At 42.1% G+C, this 13,476-nt stretch overlaps 1 protein-coding gene and 1 pseudogene across 1 annotated transcript in view; both read right to left on the bottom strand.

Annotated features, from left to right (window-relative positions):
- Nucleotides 1–699: 699 nt before the first annotated feature.
- The window catches only part of Iqub (IQ motif and ubiquitin domain containing), a 66,054-nt gene continuing 53,277 nt past the window's right edge, over nt 700–13,476 (bottom strand). The window contains exons 10-13 of the mRNA XM_075953658.1: nt 11,968–12,144; nt 6,618–6,866; nt 5,907–6,092; nt 700–1,480 (exon numbers count right to left, since the gene is read on the bottom strand). Of these exons, the coding sequence (XP_075809773.1) occupies nt 1,298–1,480; nt 5,907–6,092; nt 6,618–6,866; nt 11,968–12,144 (795 nt within the window). The 3' untranslated portion in view covers nt 700–1,297. The remainder of the gene's footprint in view (nt 1,481–5,906; nt 6,093–6,617; nt 6,867–11,967; nt 12,145–13,476) is intronic.
- LOC142838478 (RNA-binding protein EWS-like) lies at nt 7,284–10,870 on the bottom strand (annotated as a pseudogene).

Raw genomic sequence — 13,476 nt, forward strand, 5'->3', positions numbered from 1 at the left:
CTTAACGGCAATTGACAGGTGTCATGCTCTTGCTGTGTAAGGAAAAGTTGTAGATATGATAGATATCTGTTGCTAAAATAGCAAATGTTTATATGGAACAAATATTTATAATGAATTTATTAATCTCCATACTTGAAAGGACAACATCATTTAGAAAAGATTAGAATGAAATACATGTTTTTCTATAATTCTGTGATATAAGAATAAAAAATTATTTTTATCCCCATTTTCAGTTGTTTTCTTCCCCAATGTTTTCTATTTAGTCCCCCATATCTGTTTCACCATTATCTATCCTGTTCTTTACTCTAAAGCCACGTAAACTTTGGTTCTTTGCTTCTTTCGAGATTTTCCCATTGAAGAAGGCAACTGGAGCAAAGCGGAAGTGTGAAACTGAGGGTTTCTTTTCTGGCTCTTGAAGTCATCTTGGAATGATTTCAGTCCTCTCAGTGATCGACTTATCTCCTTTCCACTCTGTCCAGGCTCCCTAGCTTCTCTCCCCCTCCAAGCACATGGAAGGCTGTGGGATGAATGCGGTGTGTGTGGCTCTAGCCCTGGACCTCTATGCTGTTCCTTCTGTTTCTCTGCAGCATGCATGTCTTAGAACAGGTCCTTTTGTAAATAAACCCTTCTTGAATCATGCTATTTGGAGTGTGCTGTCTCTGGATGCATTGCTATTCTTCGCATACTCCAGACAGATATGAGTCAAAGTGATTATTGAGTTTATTGAGAAGCGGGCTGACAGTTGATGTGACCAAGTCCATCAAGTTGATACTTCTTACAGAATCCCAACATATCCCACAAGAAGTCTCCTCCATAACTAACATGTCCACTGTTTTCCTTGCTTCATGGCATGCAATGCAGATTTGGGTTTGTTTACAGTGTTTTCTTGGATTATGCAATTAAAAGGCAAGAGTAGACAATAAAAGTAAAAATAATTCAAATACTTATAGCAAAATACATGTATGTACAGAGAATAATTACACTCATAAAGTATATGTTAAATAAATTATTTTCATTGAAAGTTAAGCCAAGGTTTTGTTTGGCTGTTGTATTTTGACTATAAAGCATTTAGGCTTTTTTTGATTTAACATGAAAATAGATTAAAATATTCTCTTTAACTATTAATCTGAAATAAATTACAGATTAATTTAATAAAACCATTCAACAAAGGTTCATGTGCACAGAACAAAACAAATACTAATGGAATCATAAAAGTGGTTTCCATATTACATGACCTCTGTATTACTCTCTTAAGAGAGAACAAAATGCTCATTACCATTGGTATTCCCGAAACCCCCTAAAGTACAGTTCCTCGGGCTTCTATAACTTTAGGTGGCTTATCTGTGCGGTATTTACTTCTGATATCTTCTACTTCACTATCTTCAACCATAAGTGAAGCCAACACTGGAATCTGTGAGAAATAGTTTTTAGCCAAGATGTGTTTGTGCTTGATCTTGTGGATAAAAAAGGGTCCATATTCCTGCAAATAAAAGAAAATAAAATTCTATGGAAAGCCATACATCTATATTTTGCCAGATGAATCATGGCCATGTCTTAGAATGGCTTTATTTATTTATTTACTTACTTACTATTTTAGTACAGCTACATTTATCAGTTTATTCAATCTAGAATACCTTTTCTTCTCACTATGTCTCTTTTCTTTCAGAGATTAGTTCTTGTGATGATTCAGTGTAAAGTCTACCAGGGAACTCTCTCTCTCTCTCTCTCTCTCTCTCTCTCTTTCTCCCTCCCTCCCGCCTTAGGCCCAATTAATACTGTTATTAATTCTATACTCTTTCCCCCTTCCCCCCTTCCATCTGTATGTATAGTAGTTACCTGATGTAGGGTAGGATTTTTTCAGGTGTCTATGTTTTAGTCCAGTGACATGTAACAAGTGACAAATTTATATATGTTTACACATGCATACATTTGGACAAATCTGATTTTTAAAAAAGCATGTTAAGGTGATTTCTTAGAAGGACTCATGTATCAAGCCACCCGATGCTTTTGCCATGCCTGGGCAGGCAGCTATGGCACTGATGAAGCTACCGTCGTTCACTGTGACCCCATATGCATGAGGGAGAAAGCCAGAGGGCAGAGGGCACTGAGGGAAAGGCTGGAGGCTGAGTTTTTGAAAACATTTTGGAGGCGCCACCCTAGCTGAGAACTGCCACTCCTGGCCTCGTTATGTAAGACAAATTCTGATTTGATTATACCATGATATATTTTCTCACTGTCTTATTATAGTTGAACCTAAATGCAACTGAAACAATGAAAACTTATGCTCATTCCATTTCTTTGTCTTTCTTTTTCTACTTAGTACTTTACACGATATTTGACACACGGTAGCATGAGTAATAAACTCAGAGAAAGATATTGGGGTTCAATCTGAAGAGCAGAAAAGCAAAGCAGTCAGCCACTGGCTCTTACCTTGACTTCAGTCTGAAAATGGTGATCCTGCCTCCAGGAAACCTCAGAATGAGACTGAAACTGAGAGCTGTCTCCTCCCATTTTTAATCCTCTCTAGTTCTGGGATTAAGGACATGTACCACTACCTCCTGGTTTCTATGGCAAACTAATGTGGCTACTGGGATTAAAGGTGTGTGTCATTGCTGCCTGGTCTGTAAGGCTGGCCAGTGTGGCTGTTTTACTTTTCTGATCTTCAGGCAAGATTTATTTACTAAAATACAAATGAAATGCCACCAAAGCAATCCAAAGTAAGTTCTGCCTAAATTAATAAGCATCAGCTCTTCTTTTCAATGCTCTCAATCAGATGTCTGTTCACGCACTCACAATGCTACCTGTGTCTCCTTTAAATTTTATTTTCTGAGAGTAAGGCATTCTGCACTGCAGAACCTTTATAAGGCCAACCAGGAAAGTCAAAGAAAACTCTGAGAACAAGAAAGTGTGCAGTGAGAATTGCCTGGCTCACAGTACTTTCAGAGACAGAGTTATTACCCAACATAGCCAATGCCAGACACTAAGTGGAGATCACTTAGTGGTATATTCATTTTAAAAAAAAAAAAAAAAAAACTTCACTACAGTGAGACAGCATCATCTCCTTGCTATAGATAAGAAAATGAAAGCATTAAAGCATTAACAAATATGTCCAATCCTACTTCATGAGGTCAGTGTAACTTTTATTCTTTTTGCTAACTCCACATTTTTAAAATTTCACAGTGCAGAGAGAGTAAGTCTTCACGTGCATGGCTTGACAGTGAAGTGACGGAGGAAAGAATCTGGGACCTGGTAGGTGGCTTTTAGGGAGTCACTGGCCTAACTTCATCCAGTTTGCCAGCTATGAGAGAGTTCCTCACTCAGAAGTCCTTCTCTCTCACTGCAAGGAATGGAGATCACCTTGTACTCGGGGGTGAGGGGTTGGGGAGCATTTCTTATGGTGGGGATTGCTGTTGCTGTTTTGTGGTTGCCTTTGTTCGTTTCTTTGCTCTGTTGTTGCTTTGGGGGAAACAGATAGATAGATAGATAGATAGATAGATAGATAGATAGATAGATAGATAGATAGATAGATAGATAGAGATATATCTTATAAAAAGGATTCTGGAAATGCTTTGATTTGCTGCAAGAACGCTAACTATTCAAAACAAAATGGACAGGACAGGACGGCACGGCCTGGAGGCTGTTGAGAGAGGCAAAGGCTTGACACGAGCGTGAGAGCCTCTGCTCCACTTGCAGAATTCAGAATGACTAGCATCCTGAGATTAGAAACACTCCTGAATGGAACATTTAATTTGAGACTTTGGTGATTTGATTAGGTACACAAAGGAGCTGTGTGGATTAATTGAAGAAGAACCGAAATATCAGCTTTGGGAATGAATTTCAGTTTCATTGCGGGGCCCTAGATGAAATGATATTGCTAGTGTTGGCTGTGCTTCTAGTGATTAAATATTTATGAAGCAGCTTAGTTTACTAAATATAACATTTAACACAGCTTCAATTTCTTTCTGCCCTTTTTTCCATCCCTAGAGTGAATTTTTTTTTCACAGCCTGGCTTCTTAGAACCCAAAAATTATTGGAAAAGCCAAAAATTAAAAGGAATTTCCTCTCTTTATGTAATTTCCTCAACTTTCCTTTAAAAAACAGACAAACAAACAGCAGTGAGCGTCTTGGGACAGCACTGTTCAGAATGGCTGCATTTGATATCATCGCTTTATTCTCCTTTAGCAGCATCTTGTGTGTGGCGTTAAAGATACAACAATAAATCGAGAGAGAACTGGGCCAGCTCTTGGAATTGCACTTGCTGAGCGTCCGTGGAGCCCTCCAGGAATGCTTCCAGGGCCCCTAAAGTTTGTTCATCAGAATGTGTTACAGATTTCATCTTGTAAGTTGCTGAAATTAAGTAGCAGTTAAGTTTTGCAGTGTGTTTTCCACTCTTAGTTCGATGGAAGCAAATGGAGGATGGAAACTCATCAGTATGGCTGCTATTTAGATCACAAAGTCTGAATAGAATTTATTTGACAACTGAATACTTTTTTAGGCAGACTCCTACTGATAAATCAAAGAACAAACTCTAGGTTCCATAATATTTATATATTGATAATAAACATTATTCATTATACAGATACTTACTTATTTGGGGGCTTTTGTATAGTATGATTGCTAAAAACTCAGATACTGGGATTCAACCTGAAGGTCAGAAAAATGAAACATCCAGCCACTGGCTCTTACCTCTACCCCAGTCTGAATTGGTGATCCTGCCTCCAAGAATCTCAGAACGAGACTGTGTCTGAGAGCTGTCTCCTCCCATTTTATATTCCTCTCTAGGCTGGGATTAAAGGTGTGCACTGCCCATTTTCTATGGCAACTAGTGTGGCTACTGGGATTAAATAAAGGTGTGTGTCAACACTGCCTGGTCAGTAAGGCTGACCGGTGGAGCTATTTCACTCTCTGGCAAGCTTTATTTATTAAAATACAAATGAAATATCAATACACTTATGTTTTTAAGTTAATGTACAAACCAGTAAGTTTCATCCTGGCATCTTCAGACAAGAATGTCTTACACTTGGCTGCTGCTCATCCCACCTCTTTTCTTCTCTTCTTCTCCAGACACTGCTGAATCCTCCTCTCCCCAAATAGTCCCTCTTCTACTTTTATGTGGTTTTTATTTTCAAATTTTAGCTTTCATATGTAGAAGAAAGCAGATGCTATTTGTCTTTTCATGTCTGACTTACTTTAACACTATGATCTGAATAAAACTCTAACTCACAACACAAGCATATGTATGTCCATTCATCAGTTGGTTGGACCTAGGTTAATTCCATATTTTGTCTGTGGTGAACAGTGCCACAGAAAACTTGTGCACAGGTCTCTCTGTGGTATTCAGTCTTGGATTCCATTAGGCATATACTCAGAAGTATCATAGCTGCATCGTATGGTAGTTCCATTACTAGGATGTAGAGGAATTCCATACTGATTTCCATAGTGGATGCACCAGATAACATTCCACCAGCTGTGCTACACACACATACACACACACACACACACACACACACAAATAAATATTATTTGACAAATATTTATCAATCTTCTGGTCTTCTACAGTCATTAATATAGGTACTAAATGTATAGACACACATAAAAGAAACCAAGTTCTTCACAGAACTTGCTGTGAAATGGATATGCTTAAACTTGTTAGGCGAAAGCAATACGATGTTAGATACTTACATGTTTAAATCTCTCATCTTTACACACCATATACTTATCATCCTTCTAATTTTCACACCTGAGAAACAAACACACCATCCACATGTTTTGCTATTGTCACCCCATATATGAGTCTCTTGATTCAACAGAAACTCTTTAGACTGTCATGGGTATATTAAAAAGCACTCAAAATGCCGGCTATAACCCTATTGGCTGACTTAAGTTTTCAGAGGGCAGCATCTTACCTGCTCAATATTCTCTAGCTTGAGATGAGCGACCCCTTCATCCTTGGTGAGAAGAATGCAATTCCAGGGAGACCACTCCACGTTCTTGTCCCACCTGACCATGACCAGGTCGTTGAGATCATCCCAGGTGCTGAGGATGGACTGGGATGACCAGATTTTCTCGGTCAAGTACTTAATATCTTGGAGCTACACGCCAAAATAAGTTTGAACAGTAATTTTATTTTCTTCTAAATATCATCATATGAATTGGAAAAAAATAACTAAGTCTTGTTGAATGAATTTTTAAAGGGGAATGGTACTCAAAAGACTTTCCTTTCTCGTACCACAGCCCAAAACTTGTTGTCTTTCAACATCTCCCACATGAAATCTGCAATGGGACATCTCATTCTCTGACTGTGACTGACAGTCTCCTAAAGCAAGCATACTCCATCATCCTTTCTGTCACTCTTCTTAAGCATCTGCCTTCCTTTCTAAGATGTGACATCTGATGTACCAGTGAATTTTCAGAGCATAGTATAGAACTTAAACACCAAGGGCACATCTCTGCGTGACACCCAGGACTGCAGTAGCTGTCTGCTTTGGGAAATCCTATGTAATGTTCCCCAGACAGATCTATATTCAAATGGATCAAACTTCACGTCAGTACAGCCCCTTAGACCTAAGCCTCTCTGACCAGCGAGCGTCATGACTGGCACCATTCATCGATCATACCTGCATGAGGAAAGCAATCTGAGAGTTATCCCCATAGTCAGCTTCTGAGAAGTAGAGCCGCTGAAGCAGGCACTTGTACTTCAAAAACGATTCCCGCTTTTGAATCTCGTTCTCAAGGTTCACACAGTGACGGCAGCGGTACACACGATGTGAGGTGGGCGACACAGAAAATTCCACCGACGGCAAATACAGCTGGCAGCTGTGGCAAAAGTAAATCTTATCATAAAACTTCAGTGGGTCTTGAGGGACCTAAATAGAAAAAAAAAAAAAGACGATGATGATGAAACTCCAAACCACATACTAAACAGAAACACTGAGGACTGCTTAGAATTAACTCTAAAATCGGTGACTTTAAAAAGTCCCGATTTCCTTTTAACTGCCTATTCTGTATAAGATTTAAATTTCAAGCAAGATTCATCTTCCTGACCAAAGTATTAAAACTCCGTGTTCCTCTATAACCCCTGAAGAGATGATGGCAGGGTAATTAGAAAATCAAGTTATCGACTCTTATTACATTTTTTTAAATATTTTATTTTGTCTATTCCTGGGAACAAGGGATGGCTCTCTGCACTCAGTGAGCTCATTCAATATTATACTGAAAGTTGTTTCCTGAGTGGTGAGGAAGGAAACTAAATCGACCGACGTGGAGGAGGCTGAATGTAAGGTTTATCTCGCTGCTGTTGACCTGGGAGCGTGGCAAAGGCCGTCCGGCTGTCTTTCCGTCTGCCATCTTTCCAGTGGGGAATCTGTCGCCGACCTTGCTTTTGTCCTGCTGTGTAGGAGCTGCTCTTTCTCCCTGGCCATTGGTGTGGGTGGTGTTGCTTCCTTTGCTCCTTGTACTTCATGCTTCCCTGGCTTGTCTACAGGCTTACTTTTCATTCCTATTCAAAATAACGCTGACCATGATTTTGACTCCTCTAGTTTGAGATTCCGACACATACTAAGGTACCCGAGCTTTGCCCACAGTTCGGTGACGCTAATCCTGGTTTTCATTCTATCTCCATATTTGCCATGGGTTTTATTGTCTTCTAGCTAAGTGATTTTTTTCTTTATCAATATCACCAATCTCTACTTGATTTAACATTGTATAATTTTTTCAGCTTAAGTGTGGTAGGTGTCGTTTTCAGAAATTTTACACTGTATCTTCAGTATCTTCACTTAATTTTTGAACATCTGAAAAATACTTAACAACTGATCAAATGTCTTTTTCAGCTAATTCCAACACATGTCAGTATTAGGCCAGCTCTGAATAATGATTTAGATACCTTTTTATTTGTCACATTTTGTATGTATGTTTATAAGTTTTTGGATGCTAGACATGAATTTTACTTTAATCGTGACTATTTCTTATCAACAACCTTGTAATTTTTCGAAGGCACAGTTAACGTACTTATAACAGTTTGATCCATTAGTGTCTCGGTTTTAAGTTTGTGGTTTTTTAAGAACGAATAAAGCAACTCTCCGTTTGGGAGTAATCTTTCCCTGCTACTGCCCCAGTGCCCTTGGGGACGCCACCACCCGTTCTCTTCCCTTGTGCTGTATCTCAGCCACTCTTTCGGGGCCAATGGTGCCGGAAATCACAATCTTTCATCGCCTTATGTCCAGTGTCTTAAAAAGCACTGTTTACCTGTCTTCACTCTGAGCTAGCCAGTGTTTGCCAGAAACACACAATAGTGAAGTCATATGTGACATAGGCGTCACGACAATTCAGTCAAGATTTGGCTTTTTTATAAAAACAAAATACGAAAACAGTTGACAAAACTACACAAGAAAATGGCTGTGACTACCCTTTGTAGGGCAAGAGAAATAACAAAATGTTTCAAAGTCCCAGTTATACAACTTGGAGTGGCAAAATTCTAGGGTAAAACAGAAGGCAGCTCTTGCTCCCTTACGTTAGGCTGATTTGTTAAGTACCAAATATATATATATATTATATGATCCTTTTTCATTTTTTATTTTTTTTTACCATTTTTCTTGTTTTAATGTTTCTTCAGAGATGGTGAAAATACTGAAGTACAGACAAGGAACAGTCATAATGTTGTAGTCAATATTATAAATATGGAATTACAAATTTAAATATTTTTGCTTTAAAAAATAAATCTGGAAAGTCCAAAGTCCTCCCCCCTCCATCCTGGTCTAGGAAGGTGAACATCCAAACTGGCTAGGCTCCCACAAAGCCAGAACATGAAGTAGGATCAAAACCCAGTGCCATTGTCCTTGGCTTCTCAGCAGCCCTCATTGTCCGCCAAATAAATAAATAAATAAATAAATAAATCTGGCCACCAGTGCAGCCTGGTAAGTCTCTATGATCCTGATGGTACTAGTCTTTATTCATTTTCCCAGGTCCTCCATGCTAGTCTCTTCTTCCTCCCACCTGCTCCATCAAAGATCCAGGAGGCCCCCCAGGACCACCTCACCTTCCTCCACCAAAGTCACCTGGGCCCATATCAAAGGCACTTCTGAAGCTAGCTCTGTCTCCACCTGGGCCACCTCTGAACATTCCTTCAGGACAACCAAGATCCATAAGTCCACCTCTTCCTTCCTGCATGCCACAAGTGCCACCTGGACCTCAGTCACCACCAAGAGGTGGTGGGAGGGAGCCCTTGGACTTACGGGCCTTACACTGGCTGCATTGTCTTCTCCAGGTAAAGTTCTGGCTTCCACAGCACAGACTGGGATACTGCCAGTCTCCAGCTTGGTGCTGGACATTTCCTCTTCCAGAGAAGCCCAGGGTCCACTAGAGGGGAAGCAGCCTCTGTCTCCTCCATGGCCTCCCATGCAGCTCCAGGACCTCTTGAACCAGCAGGACCTCCACGAAGTAGTGTGGCACCCTCTGCCCTCACAAGGTGGTATCTCACCCTACATGTTGTTCACTGGAGACTTATTTTTAGCAAGGCAATCTTTAAGTTTGCTAAAAAAAATTTTAAAAAAATCTTTCCCAGGCTAGAGAGACAGCTCAGCGGTTAAGAGGTCCTGAGATAAATTCCCAGCAAACACATGGTGGCTTACAACCAACTCTAGGGGGATCTGATGCCTCCTTCCGGCATAAAGGCATACATGCAGATAAAGCACTGTGGCATCATCGTTAGGCTTTCTTCTCTCCTTATCCAGGTAGATGTGGGCGTGGGTTACCCAGTTCTCTTGTTCATCTTGACAACCCCACACTGCTTAAAGAAGTCTGCCAGGTGATCCAGAGTTGCGTTGTCCTTTTAACACTGTTGTCAGAGTCTTCATCAGGGTCTATAGGAAGGCCTAGATCAAGATCTGGCCCTTCATCTATGGATCTGCCAGGCTTATGGAAGCCACCTCGCTCTCCGGCACTGTCCGTTCGGCAGCCCACTCCATTCCTGCCCACCCACCTCTCCTCATACTTCCCCTGCCCCAGTGATCAGGGCACTCATGTGGCGTTAACCCCCCCAGACTCCTGTCCATAAGCGCCCATGCTCCTGAGATGGTCCTGTAGAAATGAACCCAGCTGCCGGTTGCTGATGCTCTGTTGGTTCTATTGACTTGGAGCCTGGATGTAGAATCCAGTCTGATGGGGGAGGGGCGTAAGTAGTGGGAAGCTGCTGACCATAGCTGTCTTGTTGACCATAGCTACTCTGCCGTACATAGCTTCCAAGTTGCCCATTAGCTTTCTGCTGAGAGTAACTGCTCTGATCGTAACTCGTCGGCAGTGAAGAGGAGTAGCTGGTAGACGGATAGGATGATGGTGTGGTAACTGGCTGCGTGGGATAGTTCCCAGGTACCTGAGAATAACTGCAGTTACTCTATCCATATCCTAGACGGGTCTGGTTATAACTCCCTGTGCTAGCTTGAAGCTGACTAGCCTCAGCAGGCTTGTGACCAGCCTGTGGTCTTGTAGGTGTGGTGGCTGCCGGATACTGGCCATAGGCTGGGTAGGCAGGCTGGGTGCCAGATGCAGACTGAGCTGCATAAGCAGCCTGGGTTGTGTCATGAGCAACAGTGCCATGTCCTTAGACAGGCTGGCTGTGTGCCTGGTGGGTAGTGGGAGAGGCATAAAGTAGGAGGTCGTCCATTAAGAAGTCGCATAGGCAGTCTGCCCATACGTGGCAGTAGTATGAGCCTGGGTATAGCTGACATCAATAGGCTGGGTGCCCATAGGTTCCGTAGTTTTGTTGCCTATATGCCTGGGCGGTCTGTGCACATCCTTGAGTTGGCTGGGCGGTGTAAGCACTGTAGCCCTGCTGGGCTGCTGCTCGGTTATAGGAACTGTAAGCTGTGGGTGCCATTTTCTCTCGTTCCTCCTCCTGATCCATTTTGAAAAAGGCTAAATGGAGTTTCATCAAAATCAAAACTTTCATCATGTTAGACATAATTAGAATGAAAACAGGCCATAAAAGGAAATATTTTCAATGCACATTTCTGAAAACTTATGCAAAGAATATCTTACAAATTCTCAAAATTTAACACAGAAAATTTATAATCCGTTCAAAACAAATGAGTGGTAAAAGAGAGAAACGCAGGAGTTTCATCAAAAACATGTTCATGTCAAATGAGTATATGAAAGGAGTTGTAGAATTATCATTTATTAGGAAAACATACACTAAACTATGAGATACCACTACACATTTGGTGAGAATTCCCTGAACGAAAAACTGCTAACACCAGGCATTGGTGAGGCTACCAAACAGCTGTCGATCTCTGTTACAGGAAGTGTTCCTGGTGCTGGTCAGATAGGTAAACAGTCCAACAATCTCTGCACGTCTTCAGGCATCTAGGCACTGATACTTGTACTTTCATGCTAAGTGCTAGAGGAAGACAGACAAGACACGATGGGAGAATTGGAGAGGTGGAAAGGGCAGCTCTCTCTGAGGTCTCGTGTGTGTGTGTGAGAGAGAGAGAGAGAGAGAGAGAGAGAGAGAGAGAGAGAGAGAGAGAGACAGAGACAGAGACAGAGACAGAGACAGAGAGACAGAGACAGAGAGACAGAGACAGAGAGAGAGACAAAGAGAGAGACAGAGAGACAGAGACAGTGAGACAGAGAGAAATTCAGTTTCTGAAAGCGAACAGGAGTTGGCTGGAGCACACCGAGCACAGCAGGACAGATGGAATCAAAAACTGGGCCGTGAGAGATCACAGCATCTTCAATCCTGTGCAGCAACTGGAAAATCAATTTGATTCTTAGAAAAGAATTCAAGGCTGAAAATTCCTGTGCAGAAGAGGTTAATGGGAAAGTTTAGTTGATCGGCATCACTCAACCCAAAGGTCTCACCGAGTGGACGGTCTTAGTTAGATTTGTGATAAAGCATAGAAGCGAACCTTGAATGTCTTTCAAATAGCAGTGCGACACCGTGGGGTTTGAAAACGAGTGCAGGAAGAGGAGTACCTTCAGGTATCTTGCCACTTCAGGATTGAACAGGGGGGTTTTGATGTAGTGGAAAAAGAGCGTCGTAATCCTTTTTCTGAGTCCTTCAAGATTATGAGGCTTGACTCCTCTCATCATTAGGTCAACTTCTCTGTCAATCAGTTCTAGGATTTCTTGGGTCAGTTTACATTCATGTTCCTATACAAAACACAGAAGTGCTCAGTATAATTATTTAAATCACTATTTTTGAAATCACCACCCAAACAAACTGGAATCCACATTCCAAAACATTTTTAAAGGTGACGGGAGTAAAATATGGTACAACCAACTGGGGACCGAATTAACATTAAATGATAGGTGGCTTGATAATGCAGAACTTATAATGCAGCGATTCTTTACGTAGGTGCTTTAGAGAAAGGCATCTAAAAAGCTATTGTTCACGGTAGCCAAAGGTTAGAAATACCTAAATATTCATAAGCAAATTGAATATATAAATATATCATAGTTTACCAATATAATGGGCTTTATGGAAATGAGTAAACTGTACGATAACTGTAAATCTTAATGCTTAAACCTTATGAAGTCAGCAAAGTGAACTGGATACAAACTGTTTCACTCAGTGTAATTTCACTAAAGGTAAAAAGTAAAAACACTAAACCAAATTATTTACAGGCTAGACAGAGAAAGCAAAATCATTAAGAAAAATAAAGGAAAAAACACCCATGAAAGTGACTGTCCATTGGTGATTACTTCGAGGACACCAAAGAAAGTCTAAGATGAGGAAAGAAAGGGGTGCAGACCGGCACAGGGGGTGCAGACGGGCACAGGGGGTACAGACGGGCACAGGGGGTGCAGACGGGCACAGGGAGTGCAGACGGGCACAGGGGGTGCAGACAGGCACAGGGGGTGCAGACAAACACAGGGGGGTGCAGACGGGTACAGGGGTGCAGACGGGCACAGGGGGTGCAGACGGGTACAGGGGGTGCAGACGGGCACAGGGGGTGCAGACGGGCACAGGGGGTGCAGACGGGCACAGGGGGTGCAGACGGGCACAGGGGGTGCAGACAAACACAGGGGGGTGCAGACGGGCACAGAGGGGTGCAGACCGGTACAGGGGGTGCAGACGGGCACAGGGGGTGCAGACGGGCACAGAGGGGTACAGACGGGTACAGGGGGTGCAGACGGGTACTGGGGGTGCAGACAGGGACAGGGGTGCAGACGGGCACAGGGGGTGCAGACGGGTACAGGGGGTGCAGACGGGTACAGGGGGTGCAGACGGGCACAGAGGGGTGCAGACGGGCACAGGGGGTGCAGACGGGTACAGAGAGAGGCAAAAGGGCAGAGAGGGACACAAAACACATAGCTTAGCAATTTTGCAATGCTCTGTTCAACGTGGCTAAATCATTTATTTATTTTCCACACACCTATTTTATCATTCAACATTTTTTTGGTAAAGTACTGCAACTGAGTAGTTTGAACAGAAACTTCAGGTAAGAGTTAAGGGCTGAGGACTGTACTCATAAGCAGTGA

Source organism: Microtus pennsylvanicus, chromosome 19 (genome assembly GCF_037038515.1).
Source record: "Microtus pennsylvanicus isolate mMicPen1 chromosome 19, mMicPen1.hap1, whole genome shotgun sequence".
NCBI classification, from domain to species: Eukaryota; Metazoa; Chordata; class Mammalia; order Rodentia; family Cricetidae; genus Microtus; species Microtus pennsylvanicus.